Raw genomic sequence first — 20,149 nt, 5'->3', positions numbered from 1 at the left:
AATATATTATAGCCCTTCTGTCATCCTAATAGGACGTGAATACTGTTTTATGTAGAATTTTTGTTCGTTGTTATAATTCAGTTTGAATCATTCGAACGGCTCAGCCACATCTGAATCATCTGTAGATTCTTCCGGATGGTTCTCACTGGATGAAGCAGATGTTTACACACAGTCGAGTAAAGACTGTAAAAGCATCCTATCATTTGCGAGCAGTGAAAAAGCTCTTTGAGTGAACACCTACAAATGCACTTTGTGAACCACTTACAGGTAAATACGACCAAAAGAGTATCAAACCACTAACATAGGCCCACTGTTATTACTTTTTCTGTTTCTGGTTGCCTAATTATAAATAGCATGCACTTTGCATAACTGTTGTTAATGTAGATTAGATTTTTTAAGTTAAAAATCAAAAGCAATGGCAGAATTGTTTTATTGTTATCATTTTTTATTTATTTATTTATTTTTTGTTAAAGGTGGAAGGAAGATCCAAATGAGCTAATTTTACATCACTTTGTTTCGATAGGTGTTAACCTGACTTTGTAAACTTTTCCCCAGTTTATTAAGGAGCCAATGCCTTCAAAAGTTTACTTTCTCATTTCTTGATTTTCAATGATTAATTTAGTGTCTAAGAGACTTCATCTTCCTTTTTTATTGAGAAGTTTTTTTTAAGAAATTCAAAAACTGTTTTGGCAATCAGTTTATTAGAAATAAACACCAACAACAATAGCGGTGTAACAGTATTTTACTGGTTTTGTTAAAAGAATCACAGAATTAAGTTTGTAGGGTCAAAGTTTCAGTGATTTGAAGGCTGATAGATTCTCTGTCTTCCAGAAAACAGCCGTCAGTTCAACTGTGTTTCATAGACGGATGAGTAGATCCTGATTGAGTTCTCCAGCTCTTCTCTGTCAGAAATCTCTGTATTGTGATGTTTAGAAGAGCATTTGTATGATGTGATCCAGCAGCGATGTACAAGTGTGTAGAAACACTTGTTCACAGATCGAGCTCATGTTCCACTGATTTGTGGCAGAAAGCTCAGCGTCTCTCCTGTCATCAGTTTGAAAATATCTGTCATAAAGACCGCTTAAAAGAAATAAAGAAAAGGCTACTGACAGGAGAAAAGTGCAAAGGGTAGAAGCATGTAGAAACACTCGCTGTAAGGTCGCTCTTATGCTCCGCTCATTTGCAGCAGGCAGCTCGGCTTCCCTCACATGATCAGGTGTTGACATGATAGTAACACAGATTTGAGCATTCAAGTTCACTGTGAAGGAGTTCATAGTCTCTATAGTGCAGCTTCTTTAACAAAAAAGTTCTTCGAGTTATAGCTGAACAGCTGAGCTTGTGTAAACTCTTGGTTTATAATGTCTGGAGTGCGGCTTTGCTTTGTCCTGCCCCTTTAACAGCTACAGAAAGTTTGTAGCTCCACCTGACTCTCTAATGTCAAGTCCATTTTTATTCATCTTCGGAGCCGAAGAATTAAGTAATTATTATATTAACCATGTGCTTTGGCTACCAGGCTGTATTACATGCGATCGTCAGCATTCAAATGAAGTTTATCATAAATAAATATTACATAAAGTGCATAATAAAATATATAAAAAAAAGTATTCATCCTACAGTCTTTTAAGTCCATTAACTGATAGTCTTTCCACGTAATAATATGTGTACATTATTATTATTATTAGCCTATTATTATTGGTTATTTTTATTTATTTCGTTTATATTCTTTTTTTTTTTTTGCTTCAATTTCGATCTCTTTACTTAACATTCTGAATACTTTTATAAATAATAGCATACTGTAATTTCTTGACATTAACATAAAATGTCATAATGTAAATGCATACATTTTATATGTATAATTAATATAATAATTTCGTAATTCAAAATAAAATGTTAATGAATCCATCTCTGATAATCCCGAGTTGCTATGGTCACGCAGGTTTGTTTACGCATTAAACTCGTGGCCACGAGAAAAACATGTGTTCCCTCAACATAAGAAGTCGTGGCCACGAGAAATGGATATTGTTCCCTCAACATAGCATCTCGAGGCTTTGTGGCCACAACATATTATCACGTTCCCATGAGTTATTATGTCGTGGCCACGACAAAACTAAGGCTACGTTCACACTGCAGGCTGAAACCCAATTCTGATTTTTTTTTGCCCCTATGCGATCTGTATCTGATCTTTTCATGACAGTCTGAACGACACAGATCCGATCTTTTCAAATGTGACCCAGGCCACTTGGGTGTGTGGTCCTGAATCCGATACGTATCCGATCTTTTGAAATGCGACCTCCGTCTGAACGGCCAGGCCACATGTATCCGACCCGTACGTCATTGATACGCTAAAAACGTCATAATTCTGCATTGAAGTAGGCGGGAACGAGAAGATAAACTGATGAATTCTGTATTAGTGAAGCCACTCACATCAGTATCCCACCACTCCTGGCTGCGACTCCGCACCCACACGTTTCTCTGTACCGACGTTGCTAATACTGCTCCACAAAACGCCATGGCCAAAAACCTTGCTGTCCTCCTTCTTTTTAATTTTCTTCTTAAAACGAGAGGATTGTAATTGTGCTGGCTCCATTGGGAAAATAACTTTAATATTGCAAAAAGAGCTCCGCTGTTGACTACACTGTTGTTGACATCCATGTTTAACGTTAGCTACTTCCGCAAACAACGAGTGACGTCGTTGACCATTGAGTACTCTTCTGCGCATGCGGGTCACTTCTGGGTCATTTCATGTTCACACAGGAGATCACAAAAGGTCGCATTTAATTGGAAATGTGAACGGCCTTGCAAAAAAATCGATTTTTTTTTAAAAAAAATCGGAATTGAGCATTAAGCCCTGCAGTGTGAACGTAGCCTAAGTAAACCGAACAAGTCACCTTATGGGCACCATAAAATTCATACGAACAAGCCACCCCGTAAAATACGTACGAATAGGTCGTGAGATAGCGTTGCTATTGGCGTTTCTTATGCTTATATTGTTATAAATATTATTAATCCTGTGTTTTGCACATCTTCCGAACACGGTTAGAAATAAAGAACAAATTTTATAGTAGGCGTCAGACTTCATTAGATACAATGAGGTTTGGCAAGTTGACGACTTTTGGTCTGTTAACATGACCTCAATATGTCGTCATGTCATATTGTAACTCTAAATGACCGTAATGATGCTTGTTTTGGGATCTGTGGATTTCTTCAGAAATTTTTGAAAAAGCAATTAAACTGATAATTTGATATTTTCATTGGTGAAATGTTTGGCTGGATCATTGATTCTGATATCATAATGAAGAAAAACCTAATTAGACGTTTTAGAAAACAAACAAATAAATGTCATACTCTACTCTTGGCGGTAGTATAAATATTTAGATTAATTATTAAATATAAATGTATAACTTAAAAAAAATCACACCAACATGAATACAAAGAGGACATTTCTGAGAACCTGACATGCACTTTCAACTAGAGTTTTCATCGATTTTTCCTTTTCTTTATCATGGACTCTTATTTGTGTTTGACCCATACATTTAAGCTTGTGTGCTTTTTTTGCACAGAACAAAAAGGACTTGATATGACAAAAGAGTTTGGAGTTTGGAATACAAAACAAATATGCAAAGTTCACAGAAGAGCTGTTCTGTTTATGGAAAAAAATTACTCTAACCTCTCTTTTCCTAAAGATGATGCAACCAAAATAGGGGAAAAAAACCTCCCAATTTTTATTGAGGATATGTCAGGATAACCAAATATAAATTCAGCTGAGAGGGATGTATAACACAAATTCAAAAGGACTGTAACAAATTTGCATATGAAACCCCACAAACTCATTGATATGCACCGTTTTCACCCAAAGACATTTCACAGTGAACAAACATTTTGCCAACTAATCTTAAGGAAAGAACTTCACTATGAACATTTCCCAGAAGCTTGACATACTCAGAGCATCATGAAAAAATAAAGCACATAGCTGAAGTTTTTCACTTGAAGAATTGTGACGATGCCTCATGGAGCTATTCATTGCTTCATTCTGTCCTCATTATCCCAAGAACCGGACAATCTTTGAACAGTTCATACCAGTCCTGCGGTCAGCACCAACAAACTGATCCAACCAATAACCAGCTTGGAAAAAGGTATGTGGATGTGTTTAATATAATTTATTCAATTCATTTACACTGTGACATCTTCATGTTGAATTTCCATCCTGCAAAATGAATCAAATATCAATGCATTTTTTATTACAGTAAGGCATTTACAATGTGTAAGAACCTCAGATACTTTGACTCTCTACTCATGAGTCAGGTGTATTAAACAGTTACCCAGAACATACAAATTCAACATCGCACAAATAATGAATGGTCAAACAGTTAGAACCAGAGAATTTAAAAGATTTTAGGATTTAAAAATGCACAGTCTTTGGTCTGCAATCCCTTAGAACCATGTAGTGAGCATAAAGTGAGAACACAGTCTTTATTGAAAAATGAAGAGATTTGGCATCAGTGTTTGAAGTCCAGAATTGCTTTTAAGCAGTAGATGTAAGTTAATTATTTTACAGGTGCATCTCAATAAATTAGAATGTTGTGGAAAAGTTCATTTCAGTAATTCAACTCAAATTGTGTAATAAATAAATTCAATGCACACAGACTGAAGGAGTTTAAGTCTTTGGTTCTTTTAATTGTGATGATTTTGGCTCACATTTAACAAAAAAAAACACCAATTCACTATCTCAACAAATTAGAATATGGTGACATGCCAAACAACTAATCAACTCAAAACACCTGCAAAGGTTTCCTGAGTCTTCAAAATGGTCTCTGAGAGCATATTTTGTCATTTCATTTGGAAAACCAAGGTCCTAGAGTCTGGAGAAAGGGTGGAGAAGCTCATAGCCCAAGTTGTTTGAAGTCCAGTGTTAAGTTTCCACAGTCTGTGATGATTTGGGGTGCAATGTCATCTGCTGGCGTTTGTCCATTATGTTTTTGACAACAAAGTCACTGCACCCATTTACCAAGACATTTTGGACCACTTCATTCTTCCTTCTGCTGACCAGCTTTTTTAAGATGCTGATTTCATTTTCCAGCAGGATTTGGCACCTGCCCACACTTCCAAAAGCACCAAAAGTTTGTTAAATGACCATGGTGTTGGTGTGCTTGACTAGCCAGCAAACTCACCAGACCTGAACCAGACCTTTCTCATTTTCCTTGTAAAGAGGAAAATGAGAAACAAATTTTTTTTTATTGTCTTATGAAGTATTCTAATTGTTAAATGTGAGCCAAAATCATCACAATTAAAAGAACCACAGACTTAAACTACTTCAATCTGTGTGCATTGAGTAAGGAATAATTGACAACAGGCTGTTGAATTATTAGAAAAATAATGCACACCCGAGGTGGTGATGCGGCCATTTATTTTTTTTATAATTCAACGGCCCGGAGTCAATTGTTCCGCTTATACTATGGTCACTACACCTCAAGGCATCGATCAGAAGATATATTTAAAGGGATTCATCTGGTTTTTGTACTTAAATCACTACTGTGAGTAGGATTATTTCTTTCATATCTCATCCAACACTTCTTTTGCTAGTTCCAAAACGTAATTTTAAAGCTGGTAATGGAGGCTTGAGCCGTTGATAGCATTCTAATGCAGTTATTAATGATGTTATTAGAAAGAGAGCGAGAGAGACAGAGACTCACAGAGAGAGAGAGAGAGAGAGCTTGTGTGAATTAGGCTAACATAAGTTGCTACACTATATGGCTAACTGATCAAATCGGCAGGGCAGCGCTGACAACACCTTTTGTGCAATATGCGTGACCGTTATTACAGCTTTACTATGCAAAGTGATATGGAACTGTAATGCAGTCAGGAGAGCTGCTGGGAACTACGTTCCCCGTGCGTTTCCCAGAAAATAATTGCACACCTCAGAACGTTCGTCAGCCAATCAGATTCAAGCATTCAATGGCCCCAATAGTATACATTTATTTAATACTTGAGTTTCGCAATTAGAGTTGAATTACTGAACCTTTTCCACGACATTCTAATTTAATGAGATACTGTAGTTTCAGACTTCTCAGATGTTTATCCCACCAAATAATCCATACATGCTCAGAACGCAAACCCTCTATAGACAAAACTTTTTAACAAACCATAACCATGTGCCACAAACTCTTATTGTTAACAAAGCAAAAACATCATGGACAATTACTTGCGAATGAGCTTAGAACTATAAAGTTGCTCAAACCACCATGAGGTAAGCTTCTCCAAAGAAGGCAGAGAATTAACTTCCTGCCATTACTTCTTCTTTGCTACCTTAAATAGGTGAATTCCTCCATTACTTGAACTGAGTGCCCCCTGATGCTTAGGTGAGTAGTGACAATGCTGCTCTAAGAAGACTTCTGGTTCTTGAGTAACAGGGAAACTGTTCTACATGAATGCAAGTGATATTCACAGTCATGTTTGGTCTCATTTGAATTGTCTCTGTGCATCTGGTACAAAGGTCTTAATCTTAGACTAAATGCTTGACTTTAGTTAAGTTGTTATGTAGTTGCATTAACTATGGGGGGCTAGTCGTAGTACAAGTTGTAACCGCTGGTTATTGTCTCGGCTTTATTTTAATTGTACAAACTTATAATAATTATTGGGGGCTTGATAAAAATACTATTAAAATATTAAGCTACCACTATAATACTAGCATAACCTCCGATTACTTGTCATTGACATACTGACATAGATTCCTAATGAACGAGTAAAATATAAAGTAAAGAGTTAACTAGAACAATCAAGTGCCAGAAAAATTATAATTAGAAATGGACAAACAACTAATTTGTGTGACAATCTAAAACCGAGGTCATAATATAAATGAGTCAGATAAGAATTTAACTTAAATGTATTAACTTTGCGTACCGAAAAGACCAGACATGCAGGCAAACTTTGCCACCATTGGATACCTTTGTTGAGCCGGCTGTACAGACCTTGCACAATGAAAGTAAAAAGGTTATTTCTTTTGAGGATTTTAAAGCAGAAATGTGAAACTTACGATTTAAAAAAGTATTGTTTGTAAAGTTTGTCTTGTCATTTTCTTGTAATGTTAGGGTTTGTGGTGTTTATAAAAAAAAAAAAATTGGAAATTAAAAAATTGGAATTAAGTTATGTTATGTTCAGCTACGTTTGCCATATATAAGAAAAAGACGTGAATTGTCTGTTTTTTCTAAAGAGTTTGGCAGAACACTATTGTAGAAAAAACTTACACCAAACACACTCTGAATCAAAATGAGCTGCGGAAATGAAATCAGCAAACAACAAAGTAATTTTGTTGGGATGCCAAGTTTAAAGTAACCTGATGTGCCCTCTCACTTGTTACGTCAAGAACTGAAGTGAAAGAGAGAATAGAAGTTTCCATGACTGATGGGAACTAAATTCACACATTTTGTGAGGTCCCATCTGTCAACAATGCTGCTGGGGCTTTAGTACTTAGTAACCCAAACGTGTCATATTGGAGGCTTACAATGCTGTTGAGTGGTTGCGGCATGTGATACATGGGTACGGCAGCAAAAGCCGAGTCTGACTGCAGGGAGAGCCAGAGTCCACTGTTATCTAACAGACCAGCAATCTGTTTCAGCTCGGACCGTTCACCCATGACAGACCTTTTGCAGCATCATGTTGGGGATGGATTGTGTAAGTTGAGTAACTAATATTTTGTTAAGCATTATTCAGATTTTGTAGATCAGGATTATGTTCTGAACTTCTAATCCTGTTGTTCACATCATCAAATGTATTAGTCATTGAACTGTGATGATCTCTTATCCAAAACAGCAGAGAAAAAGAGCATTGGGGAGGTTCTGGCAGGTGCAGAATTGGCCCCTGCCCAACGTCTGTGGACTATGGAGGCCAGCGGATCAGTTCAGCTGAGAATGGATGAATTTTGTCCAGAACAGCCCATCACTGTGCATCAGATGTTTACTAACTCAGTTCAGAAGTACGGGAAGTTGACCGCTTTGGCAAGCAAAAGAAAAAACAAATGGGAAAAAGTTACCTTTTCGGAATATTATCACCTCAGTCGAATGGCTGCCAAAGGCTTTCTAAAGGTGATTTTAGTGCAGTTTTTAAAGACTAATTTATATGTAGTGTGTTCTTTTTACAAATTTAATTTGCACAGCTCATTCTCATGTAATTTAAAGATTAGATATAATACAATAATATTTGAAAATTCTCCTAGCTTGGTCTGGAGCGGTTCCACAGTGTAGCCATCCTGGGATTTAATTCAGCAGAGTGGTTTATTGCTGCAATTGGAACTGTCTTTGCAGGGTGAGAAATACCCTTTTTTTAATCTTTAAAATTCCACACTTACAATTTTTCTATTTAAATTGTACTGCATAATCAAAGTGCAGCTGGATTTGCATAGTCAAACTATGTCTGGCATACTGTTTACACCAGGGATAAAAAGCTTGTTTACACATTGGTCTGGATGTTGCAGGGGCCTTTAACATCAAATAAAACATTAATTGAACTTATTAAAGTGGGAAGGGAGTATTAGGTCTAGGATCATTGCCCTCACATCTATATTTTTGTTTGTTCTAGGGGTATAATGGCAGGTATCTATACTACAAACTCGCCAGATTCCTGCCTCTATGTTGCTAAAGACTCAAGAGCCAATGTCATTGTTGTGGAAAATCAAAAGCAGCTGGATAAGATTTTACAGGTAACATTTGGTCTACTTTATTTTCTCAACCTGGACCTCCTCAAACTCAATGAGCAAGCTGATTAATACTTCTGTTTGTCTTGTTAGGTAAAGGATAAGCTTCCACACTTGAAAGCCATAGTACAGTATTCTGGATCTTTGAAGGAAAAGTTGCCCAATTTCTATTCGGTGAGTGTCTGATATAGAGTTATATCACTCTGAGTTAGCATGTAGGCCAAAGCTAACCAAAAAGTTACCAAAACTGTTTTTCTTTGAACAGTGGGAAGAGTTCATGGGACTAGGGCTGAAAGTTTCTGATCAAGAACTAGATGAAGTCATCAGTAGTCAGAAAGCCAATCAGTGCTGTATACTTATTTACACATCTGGGACAACCGGATTCCCGAAAGGAGTGATGTTAAGCCATGATAACGTAAGCTGCTATGGAAAATGACATTCACAATATAGCAGCAATGTAATGACAGTTTGCAAATTCTGGACTCTTGTAGATCACATGGACAGCCCTCCATGCAAGCAGGACTGTTGATATGCAGCCAGCTGAAATCAGGCAAGAGTCTCTGGTCAGCTACCTTCCTCTCAGCCATATTGCTGCCCAGATATATGATCTCTGGACAGGGATCCAGTGTGGGGAGCAAGTTTCCTTTGCTCAGCCAGATGCCCTAAAGGTAAATGTTTAACCCCTTAACTGTCACCCCCCTTTTTGAGTTTACACTTAAAAAGGGGATGTCTAAATTTAAATGGTTGTAATTCTGGAATGCTTTTTAATAGAAGCTTGATTCTGGTCTTGTTTTTAAGAGAACACTTGGAGGTTTATGGTACAAGTGTCTGCAGTTGAAAAAAAATAATAAATCAAAAGTTATAGCAATTTAAGTTTATTATAATAAAAAAGGTTTATAATAAAAACATATTTATTTTATGAAAAAATATATAATCCAAAAGAGGTTTTACCCTAAAAATGCTAGGAATTTGAAGCCCAAAATATGTACAAGTTTTGTTCCAAATTTGGAATTGATATCACAAACCTTGTAGCTTCTGTGAGACTTTTAGCTGCTGTAACAACAAAGGTCACTAGGTGTCATTTTTTCCTCCATTGGGGATTCCCATGCTTCATTGGTGACACTTCTTTACTACTTGATCTCACAACACCACAACACACAAAATTTGATTGTGTATAAATTGTTTATCTCACAACACCACAACACACAAAATTTGATTGTGTATAAATTGTTTTTGAACATAGGAATAAAACAAAATAAAAAGTATATAGTATCTACAGTGGTTATATAGATCGAAATGACAAACTGTTCATACAACTATATGAGAATGAAATATTCTTGTTGCAATTTGATAAATTATTGCTCCTGTGTAATTTATTTTAAAAAACAAATACCACATATGAAAACTAGAGATTGTAAGCTTTCAAATGATATATAGTTTGTCAATATTACTTAAGGTTTTTACTAAGATATTATTGTTTTAAAAATATAATGGCAAACGTCCCACCTGTGGGACGGTGACAGTTAAGGTTAAGAACAGAACCTTTGTTTAGTTTTAGGTCAATCAGTTCTGCTCCTTGAGGACCACCTTGCTGCAAAGTTTAGCTCCAATACGCGTGCCCTTCTTACAAACTTCCTACCGAGCTTACACACTCTACTGGAGGTTAGAACCGCTGCTTTAAATGCTGTAACTGGTGTCATTATCAAATAACAGTGTTGTAGTCGAGACCAGGACAGGACCGGAGTAGATAAACTCCAAATCAAGTCAGAGACCTGAAGTTGGTTGATTATATACATTACAATCAACCTCCCCAACCAAGATTCCCAGTGCATCACGTCAACGGCCAAGTGCAGATACTCTGATTAACAGAGGCTATGCCACCTGGATGCACTATTGGATGGACACAGTTCCAGTTATGCTGTGGGCAATGTTTTCTTGGGGCACTTTAGGCCCCATTATCCCAATAGCACAATTCCTGATATCTATGAGGTATCTGAACTTTGTTGCAGACCAAGCGCACCCATTCATGCTAGTGGTGTTCCCTGCCAGGTATAATGTGCCATGCCACACTGCCAGAATTGTCAAGGAGTGGTTCAAGGAACATGATGGGAAATGTCTGTTAATGCCTTGGTCTCCAAATTCACCCAGTCCAACATTTGTGGTTCGACTTGGAAAAGCGGGTTCACACGACATCACCACCCCTCAGTTTATGGAAAGTGAAGGACCTCCTGTTGACATAATGGTACCAAATAACCCAGGAGACCCATAGTCACCTCGTCAAATTAACACATCGCCACTGCTATGTGGGCTAATGGAGATCCAACAGGTTATTAAATAGGCTGTCATAATGTAAAGGTTTATGGGTGTATGATCTTGGACTCAGACTTGAGACTAGACTACTACAGCACTGCCAAATGTTGTAAAGGATCAGATTCTACTCTACATTGCTCTGGTATTTACATCAAATTTGTTTCCTTTTAGGGGAGTTTAGTAGACACTATTCGAGAGGTAACCCCTACAGCCCACATGGGTGTTCCTCGTGTTTGGGAGAAAATTATGGAAAAGATCAAAGAAGGCATTTCTCGGTGTGGATACATGAAAAGGAAACTGGTGACATGGGCCATGTCTGTTAGTCTGGAGGCTAATCAAAGGCTTACCAAGTACATAATTTGTTTTACAGTATATCACTGTCCACATTACATTGAAGTTATTTGAAGTTTTTTTTATGTTTTTATGATCATTTTCTTTAAATTAGGGATGAGGAGAAGTCATTCCTCTTCACTCTTGCAGATAGTTTGGTCTTGCAGAAGCTTCGTGCTGAGCTGGGCTTCTCCAATTGTGTTAAGTTCTTTTCGGGACCAGCACCTATTGGAAGTGAGACTCTTCAGTTCTTCCTTGGCCTCAACATTCGGCTGTATGAAGCCTATGGGATGAGTGAAAGCTCAGGACCCCACTTTATGTCTGGACCGAAAGCGTACCGATTTTCAAGGCAAGCATTCTTAACTCAATTTACAGGTTGAGTACCTTCAATCTGAAGGCCAATGATCAACAAGTTCACAGTGTAACAATTCCCAAAACTCTTTTAGCTGTGGTAAAGTGGTTCCGGGCTGCCAATACAAAATAATAAACATAGATGCTGATGGCATTGGAGAGGTGTGTTTCTGGGGCCGCAATGTCTTCATGGGATTCCTCAACCTTAAGGATAAAACAAAGGAGGCTTTGGATGAAGATGGATGGCTCCGGTCTGGAGACTTGGGAAAGGTAGATGAAGATGGCTTTCTTTACATCACTGGAAGAATAAAAGGTCTGAATCTTACATATTTTTTACTAGCTTTGATACTATAATTGGATTCAGGTTAGCTTAAAATGGAATTTCCATTAAATCTCTTTTCATTCAGAGCTTATCATCACGGCTGGAGGAGAGAACGTTCCCCCACTTCCCATAGAGGATGCTGTTAAACAGGAGTTGCCAATCATCAGCAATGCCATGCTGATTGGAGACAAGAGGAAATTTCTGTCCATGCTGCTAACGCTAAAGGTAAACTATGCCTTGAGAAAGGCTCTGGCTTCAACAACTCCAAAACCATTTAGGTTAATCAGTTATTCCTTTGCTTGGATAGAGCACAATCAATCCAGAGACTACAGAACCCACTGACATTCTTAGCTTGGAGGCTGTGGAATTCTGCCAGCGGCATGGCAGCCAATCGACAAAGGTGTCAGACATCATTGGAGGAAAAGACAAGATAATGTACCAGTCCATTGAAGAGGGCATCGTACAGGTCAACTCAAAAGCAACTTCAAATGCCCAGCGCATTCAAAAATGGACTATATTAGGGAAAGATTTCTCAATTGTTGGAGGAGAACTAGGTGAGTGCCGTGCACACATTACTTTTATCCAATGGGGACAAAACGAATACTTTTTCTGATGGATCTTTACTTCTACTGAAACTGGAACAATAGTTATTTCCAAAAGATAATATAATTGTTACTTTTCAGGTCCTACAATGAAACTACGTCGCCCAGTGGTGTTGCAGATGTATCACAGTGAAATAGAGAATTTTTACGGAGAATAAACAACCTCCTGACTTGCTGTATCTCTGTTAAAGATACGGTTGCTTTTTTGGCCAATCATATTGTAGAATTTTTAATGATTTTTTTTTTTTTAATCTAAAAACACTAAGTGCCCTAATTTTTTAAATATCCATCATTAAACATACTGTTTAATTTTCTTCCATGTAAATTGGATGTGTGTAATATTCTTGTATGCTTTGACCAGATCTTAAAAATTAAACTTGTGCTTTGTCTATGGATTATTTTATGCAGTTTTATAATGATCGTATAATAGTGCTCAGTAAAAATAAAGACATGCATTGTTTCGCCCATAAAAATAGATGCATATATTCAATCCACAGTCATGTCTTGATAGTAGTCATTTCATAATTGACACAGCAAAGGACAAGAACTGTTTGAACTAAATTAATTGTTAACATAATTCAAAGTTCATTGCTGATGCAAAAGCTTAAGATAAAAATGTGAAACATACTGTATATTCACTGTTTTAAAAGTGTTTTTCCACACCTTAAAAAAAACCTAAATAATTCAAAATATCCTTTTTGTATTTACTCTCCTACTATTTGGACAAGATTATTCCTGTCATATGACAGAATGGCAAATTTTCAAAATACATCAAACCAGAGAAAGTGTCCAGTCAATAAATACAGTTTATCTTCGATTATGTAGTTCCTTTTTGACAGATTAAAACAGCTCACAAATACAGTCACCGAAGGACAAGAATTTAAGACAGTACTTTGCGGTTCTGGAGAAATGAAAAAGCAGACACTTAGTAGAATTGTGCACAATATATCAGAATGATACAAAGAATAATTTCCTTTCCTTTCTTCTTTTTTTTTTTTTGATCCAAACATAGACATTAGAAAAGCCTCAATCCATGTCCTGCACTCTTTGGCAGATGTCAGCTGTGAACTCAGAGCACTTAGAGTTTCCACCGAGATCTTTGGTCAGAACCTGAAATAATAAATGGGTAACAGACATAAAAAAACAAGCTCTTGATGGTAGAAGGTAAATTCATATTCAATGACTGGTCCTACCTTTTTCTCCCGTATGGTGTCGAAGCAGGCGGTTTCGATCTTTTTAGCATGCCCATGAAGTCCCATGTGGCGCAGCATCATGACGGCACTCAGCAAAAGGGCGGTGGGGTTCGCCAGGTCTTTGCCTGCGATGTCGGGGGCAGTTCCGTGTACCTAACACATTAAACAAAATGGAACATTTATGGAATGATGTTATTTGATCAATCGCTCCATTGTGAAGCTATTGCATCAGAGTCCAATACATACTGATTCAAATATGGCGACACCATTTGCTCCAATGTTTCCACTGGGAGTGACTCCAAGACCCCCAATCAATCCAGCACACAGATCACTGAAACCCAAATCAAAGCCTGGTGGGACTTGCACTTTGTAGATAATCATATCAAATATATTATCAAATGATGCTTTATAGAGACTCACCTCAAGATGTCGCCATAAAGATTAGGCATTACAAGGACATCAAACTGAGAAGGATCTTGCACCATCTAATGGATTATCACAATACAAAGTAATGTAAAGACTGTGAAAGTAAAATTATTTCTGGGTCACTACATTGAGCAGGTCTTCTAATAACTCATATGAATTATAAAACGGTTTGAGAATTATTACAAACTTGATCATTATGAAATTTAATTTCCATGAAAAGGGGGACCACATTTACTTTTAAATGTTGATTAAACCGCAGGAAAGCCAAGCCCAAACTGTATTCACTGTGTGTGAATGCAATGCACAAGATTTCTGTATTTTCCATATTTCACATTATAAGTAAAGGAATAAAAATGAAAATATGTTTCACAGCTGAGTAAGGAATGAAGTTCTCTTGTAAACATACATTGAGACAGACTGTATCCAGATACATCTCAGTGAATTTCACGTCCTTGTAATTCTCAGCAACTTCTCTGCACTTTCTTAGGAACAGACCGTCAGACATTCGCCTAGAAGACATCACTGAATTTAGCATCTTTATATAGAACAATTATTTTGTAATTCGATCCAACAAGACATTTGTTATCATCAGTAAAAACGTATGCAGAAATTCTTCATAGCTACAAAGCTACTATGTGATTTGTGACTCTCACATGATGTTGGCTTTGTGAACGGCCGTGACACTGGCTCTTTGGTTATTTCTGGCATACTCGAACGCATACTCAGCGATGCGCCTGCTGGCCTCTTCTGTGATCAGTTTAATACTCTGCACAACTCCATCCACGATCTGATTAAGAGGGAAAAATAGTACAAATATAATACTGAAGAAAAAAAACAGATCTTGACAAAACCAGCCAGGTTAGCTCATACAAAAGGGCGAGATGTGGTGACTTTTGTACAAACTCATACTGAAGAAGTTTGCACAACAAGTTTCATATATTGTTGACTTGATCTAGAAGGCAACTTAAAGGAATAGTTCACCCAAAAAATGAAAAAAGTGTGTCACTAATTACTCACCATCATGTTGTTCCAAACCTGCAAGAGATTTGTTCATCTTTGGAACTCAAATTAAGATATTTTTGATGAAATCCGAGAGCTTTCTGACATTGCATAGACAGCAATGCTACTACCACGTTTAAGGATGAGGACATTGTTAAAATAGTCCATGTGATATTTTAACGAAGCTACAAGAATATTTTTTGTGTAAAAAAAAAAGAATAAATTTGTTATTTATGTTATATTTGCGCACAAAAAGTATTTTCATAAATTCATAAAATTAAGGTTTAACCACTGATGCCACTTTTTTATGATGTCCTTACTACCTTTCTGGGCCTTGAACGTGTCAAATGTATTGCTGTCTATGGAGGGTCAGATCTTAGGGGTTTGGAACAACATGAGGGAAAATTAATGACAAAATTAAATTTTTGTGTGGACTGTCCCTTTAATGTTTAATGTATAAAACCAGATCATGTACATTACCATTTAAAAATCTGGGGTCTGAACATCTACAGAAATTTGAGGAAAGTAAAAAGATGTTTTAAAATCACACTATTGTTCAAATGTTTAGATTCATTGTGATTTTTTTTAAAAATGTTTTTGAAAGAGGTCTCTCACAAAGACTACATTTCTTTGGTCAATATCACATTAAAAACGGTAATTCTGTGAAAACTGTTCTATTTAAAAAAATATATTTCTGTAATGCAAGGACGAATTTCCAGCACAATTACTCCAGTCTTCAGTGTCACATGATCCTTCAGAAATCATACTAATATGTTGATTTGCTGCTCAGGAAACATTTCTTATCAATTCTGAAGAATTGTGCTCCCTTAGGTTCTTGTGAAAAATTATCTGAAACATAAATCTTCATTATACATGTTTTTACGGTCACTTTTGGTCAATTTAATGCATTCTTGCTAAATAAAAAGTATTAACCCACCCTAAAAAAAAAATCTCACAGACCCCAAAATCTTGAACCGTAGTGTACAAGTTCAAAACGTGAACAGACAAAGGGAAGATCGCATGAATGGCACGTGACGACCCAAAGGTCATTTCACATGACACTTGGACACACTATGGACTGGGACCAGAGACAATTTATTTACAGCAGCCGAGTGGCACCTACCTAAAGAATAAACAGCACTGAAATATGAGCTGTGCCATTGAAATCCCACTAGCGCTGCATGAGAAACTGGTTAAGACAGCATTAGATGACAATAGCACGACCTTTGACATTTGTGAAGGCTCCAGAAGTCAGATGTCATCCTATTGTGCTACACTGGAACTAAAGATCTAAATGCATTTGCAGGAGAAAGTATGTGAACCCCATAAATCCTGATGTCAGACAAACTGAGATGCTTTGGCATTAAAACTACTATACTCATTTTTAATGATGAACGGTCCAATAAAATAAAAAAATAGGACTTGTTTATGAAGTCAGATCAAATTTGATGACCAACTGATGAAGAAATCCATTAAATCCAATGGGTTCACATACTTTTTCCCAAAAATGCAGATCTCGGAGTAGAAATCTAAAGATTAAGAGCCACTAGTTCTGGTTTGGTTGGGTTCCTGGGTAAATAGTTTAAAAGACAGGTGAGCACTCATACTTACCACATGTTCGATCCCACTGTACTCTCCTTCTGTGTTTTCTCTGATGGTGACCAGATCCACATCGGTGTAAGGCGTCTTATAGCCCTCGATTGACACACAAGGACGCACATTAGCATACAGGTCAAAGGTCTTCCTTAGCAGCAGGTTCATGGACGGGTGTCCAGCAGCAATTGGTGTTTTCAGTGGTCCTGAAATATAATTCCATTTTGATTTCATATATACTTTGACAACTTGCCTAATATGATACACAGTCAGCAAATGTACCTTTTAATCCAATTTTGTTTTTGTCCATCGACTCTTTGGCCTCAGGAGGGATCATCCACCTGCCTCCAGGTCCTTTGATGGCGGTGACGTTTCTCTCTTCCCATTGAATAGGGGCCTGGGTGAGGAAAAAGGTCACAACTAAGATTTAAAATAGTGCACAAAAGGGTTAAAACTATAACAGTAGCTCAATTATAAGCCTGACACATGCAAAAAAAAAAAAATATTAGAAAAAAAAACTGGATAATGTACTTGTTGGAACTTGCAGCCTGCGCTGTATTCCCGAAGAGTAAAACAACAGATACTTACCTTAGCTGCTTCAAATATCTTCATTACTGCAGAGGAGATCTCTGGACCGATTCCATCTCCAGGAATTAACGTTACCGTTTGAATCTGTCAAAATAAAGCAACGAGACTGAATCTGGAATCTCCAGAATAGCAAGGACAACAAAGGCATCCATTTGTAGTTTTGCTGTTTTTTAATAGGTCTGACTCATTCTGCTTTTACTAGTGCCAAAAAACCAACGCCTTCAAGTGAACAATCTTAACTACTCAACTGGCACAACTACATAGTTTCTGCAGGCAGTAAAATGAATGCTTAAGACTTGTTTTGTGGCTGTGGCGCTATATGAGGCTGGGCATTGAGCTCTTCCAAGTACTTGCCTTTCAGGCAACTAAAACTAACCTTTTAGTGTATAGCTTAAACACATGAAACTACTATAAAAATGGGGTTTGAAGAAAAGAAGACCTTTTTTAACATCCAAATCTTTTGTTTTTATGCTATGTGTTGGTTTGAACTTACGCCTCTGGAGAAGGTTTTGGGCTGTGGGCTCTTTATGGCTCCCATTACACGGGACACCTGCAAAAGCGATTAAAAACAGATCAATAACACTCAAAGACAAATTTAAGCTGATACTACCTGAAACACAAAGCCCAAATCTATTATGAAGCAAGCAAATTAACCACGTGCTGCATTTGATGCGACTGCCACTGTGGCTCTTTGCAAACAAGCACACAGCAGCTAAAGCAGTTAATTAGACTGAGCCAGACTTAAAAGACTAAGCATGATCCCATTAACTCTGCATGCAAACTTTAAGTGTTTTTGAACACAATGTGGAAAGTGCAATTAAGGCAACAAGCATGTAAAGGCGAATTACACCAGGGATCATCCTGAAGTTAAAAGATTAAGCCAAAGCAAACCGGTGATTAAATTGTGATTAAATGGGAGTTATTAAAAAGGTAAGGACTAATCCCTGGTGTAAAACAAGGGGTGCAGTTTCACAAATCTGCAAAACGTTTAAAGCAGCCGGTCAATAATGATCACACACAAATGAGATTTTTTTTTTTTTTTTTTAACAACCCCCTCAAAGAAGAGAGCAGATCTGATGTGGACATTAATAGTTATTTTTGTTTTGTTTTTAGAAAGCAATGTGTACTGCGAGAGACTGGTGCCTTAAAACTGTGAAGCAAGGTATGACCTTTTGTTTTTTAGCGCCAAAAACATATTTTTATTATTATTCATTTCCATTCAGAATGACACTTAAAATGTCTGAGTGTCGCTGCAATAGATGACGAAATATCCAATAATATCCAAAATATCTAAGATCCAGCACACTTTACTCTTTTTAACCCAAAAAGAGGTTTAATAGGTTTTAACTTCATTTACAAATGCATGCATGATGCATGTCAAAATGTAGACATCTGAAAGCATCACAGCACCTTTTAATCATCACCTCAGGCACTTCCTTACCTCTTTGGTAAGAAAAATTAATTTAGTTTTGAGGAAAGATCTAGTATGTCTTTTTTTCTCCCCAATGACATTCATACATTTCATGTGATGCACATTTGGGACCACTGTATATCTGTGGACATGATTCATGCTGATATTATGGTTTGCAGAACTAAGATCCCCCATCATTTACAACTATTTTATATTTCCTCCCTCCAATACTAGTCAAATTAATCTAAACTACCTCAAAACCCATAGATTATATGTACAACAGCAGTCTGAAGGACACAAAGGGTCCTTCTGCATCTTCTCATGACTTGCCACTCATATTCATGATTTTTTTCCTCCTCTAGAAGAACATATAATAAATAATAATAAAATAATAAAAGTCATAAACTGAATCTCTGGTCAAGTTAGTCTTGACATCACTCAAGCCAGCATGTCGAGGTGACCTTCATCCACCAGATTGGTTAGTTAATTGGCGTTAATGGTTCTCCTTGCACATTGAAATCATCTGTTTTACTCAATTTATTTCTAAACTGTATTTCACCCAGCCTATTTGAACGTCCATGTCAGATTTGCCCTCTTTAATGACTTTAATCCAACGCGCGCTAAGGCGTTAAAGCTAACTGAGATGCGCGTCTTACTTCCGGGGACGAGCTCGCGTCACTTATCCGCACGCCGCACCTCTCGAGAAGTTTTAGGAGCTGAAAAAGCAAGAATGTCGTTTTAAATTTCACAACCTGACCTTACTGTCTAACTGGTTGAGTTTGTACACTATTTGGGGCTATTACGCGCAATAATGTGAGGATGACTGCGGAGGTTGAACATCTGTGGAGTTTGCCTGAGGCGTGATTCATTCACGAGATTAATACGCATAAATGCATTTATATTTATTGAAAGACGAGTAGATGAGTTGACTGAGAGCTGTTAAACTTGTAAGTGCCTGTGTGAAGGGCATGCAGTACAGGGCCGCTGTAACGCAACGTTTTCAGCGCAAGCGAAGTATATACTTGCATTCACACTACACTGTTATATTTGACAAAACACAGATTGCTTTGATCTGAGGTTTGTCATATAATGTAGTTCTTACCGTTGACCTCCACGCGTTTCCAGCCATCCTGTGCTAATCGTGTTTTGTCGATTACTCAATGAATGCAGCTCTCCGGTGTCTCATCCTCTACTATGAGTCTCTAGGGTTGCCAAATTGGAACTACACATGGGAGGAAGCTATGCGTTACGTTATATGATCATCCAAAAGGCAGCCATATATTTTAATGGAGTACAATTATATGTAAATTATATATAAAACATATAAATAAAATTATA

General features: G+C 37.2%; 3 protein-coding genes across 4 annotated transcripts in view; 2 read left to right on the top strand and 1 right to left on the bottom strand.

The window, feature by feature from the left end:
- Positions 1-7,591: 7,591 nt before the first annotated feature.
- Positions 7,592-13,269, top strand: LOC132125503 (long-chain-fatty-acid--CoA ligase ACSBG1-like). The gene is made up of 13 exons (XM_059536948.1): positions 7,592-7,668; positions 7,807-8,078; positions 8,210-8,298; positions 8,572-8,692; positions 8,780-8,860; positions 8,952-9,101; positions 9,178-9,354; positions 11,168-11,346; positions 11,442-11,675; positions 11,773-11,990; positions 12,085-12,224; positions 12,307-12,553; positions 12,683-13,269. The coding sequence occupies exons 1-13, from the start codon at positions 7,629-7,631 to the stop codon at positions 12,757-12,759; spliced, it is 2,025 nt and encodes a 674-aa protein (XP_059392931.1). The 5' UTR covers positions 7,592-7,628; the 3' UTR covers positions 12,760-13,269.
- A 120-nt stretch (positions 13,270-13,389) lies between these two features.
- LOC132125500 (isocitrate dehydrogenase [NAD] subunit alpha, mitochondrial-like) lies at positions 13,390-20,039 on the bottom strand. Of its 2 annotated transcripts, XM_059536939.1 has the most exons (12): positions 19,914-19,991; positions 19,468-19,527; positions 17,894-17,950; positions 17,401-17,484; positions 17,095-17,209; positions 16,831-17,018; positions 14,874-15,007; positions 14,627-14,729; positions 14,215-14,279; positions 14,041-14,125; positions 13,795-13,947; positions 13,390-13,711 (listed from the first exon to the last, which is right to left on the bottom strand). In XM_059536939.1, the coding sequence occupies exons 1-12, from the start codon at positions 19,938-19,940 to the stop codon at positions 13,628-13,630; spliced, it is 1,155 nt and encodes a 384-aa protein (XP_059392922.1). In that variant the 5' UTR covers positions 19,941-19,991; the 3' UTR covers positions 13,390-13,627. The 2 variants fall into 2 exon arrangements, with proteins under 2 accessions (XP_059392922.1, XP_059392924.1); XM_059536941.1 differs by lacking the exon at positions 19,468-19,527 and having other exon boundaries at positions 19,914-20,039.
- Positions 19,249-20,149, top strand: part of LOC132125502 (calcium and integrin-binding family member 2-like) — a 33,493-nt gene continuing 32,592 nt past the window's right edge. The window contains exon 1 of the mRNA XM_059536947.1: positions 19,249-19,289. The gene's annotated coding sequence lies outside the window, so the exon portion shown is untranslated. The remainder of the gene's footprint in view (positions 19,290-20,149) is intronic.

This window comes from Carassius carassius, chromosome 43 (assembly GCF_963082965.1).
Source record: "Carassius carassius chromosome 43, fCarCar2.1, whole genome shotgun sequence".
Lineage (NCBI taxonomy): Eukaryota > Metazoa > Chordata > Actinopteri > Cypriniformes > Cyprinidae > Carassius > Carassius carassius.
This window is presented reverse-complemented; position numbering and strand designations above follow the sequence as displayed.

Coding starts and splice junctions, on each gene's coding strand:
- LOC132125503 (XM_059536948.1), top strand. CDS start 7,629: ATGACAGACCTTTTGCAGCATCATGTTGGGGATGGATTGT. Junction 8,861..8,951: donor AGTTGCCCAATTTCTATTCG/GTGAGTGTCTGA, acceptor TTCTTTGAACAG/TGGGAAGAGTTCATGGGACT. Junction 11,676..11,772: donor AAAGCGTACCGATTTTCAAG/GCAAGCATTCTT, acceptor AAACTCTTTTAG/CTGTGGTAAAGTGGTTCCGG.
- LOC132125500 (XM_059536939.1), bottom strand. CDS start 19,940: ATGGCTGGAAACGCGTGGAGGTCAACG. Junction 17,951..19,467: donor ACGCGAGCTCGTCCCCGGAA/GTAAGACGCGCA, acceptor TCGCTTTTGCAG/GTGTCCCGTGTAATGGGAGC. Junction 15,008..16,830: donor ACAGTGGGATCGAACATGTG/GTAAGTATGAGT, acceptor CCTCTTAATCAG/ATCGTGGATGGAGTTGTGCA.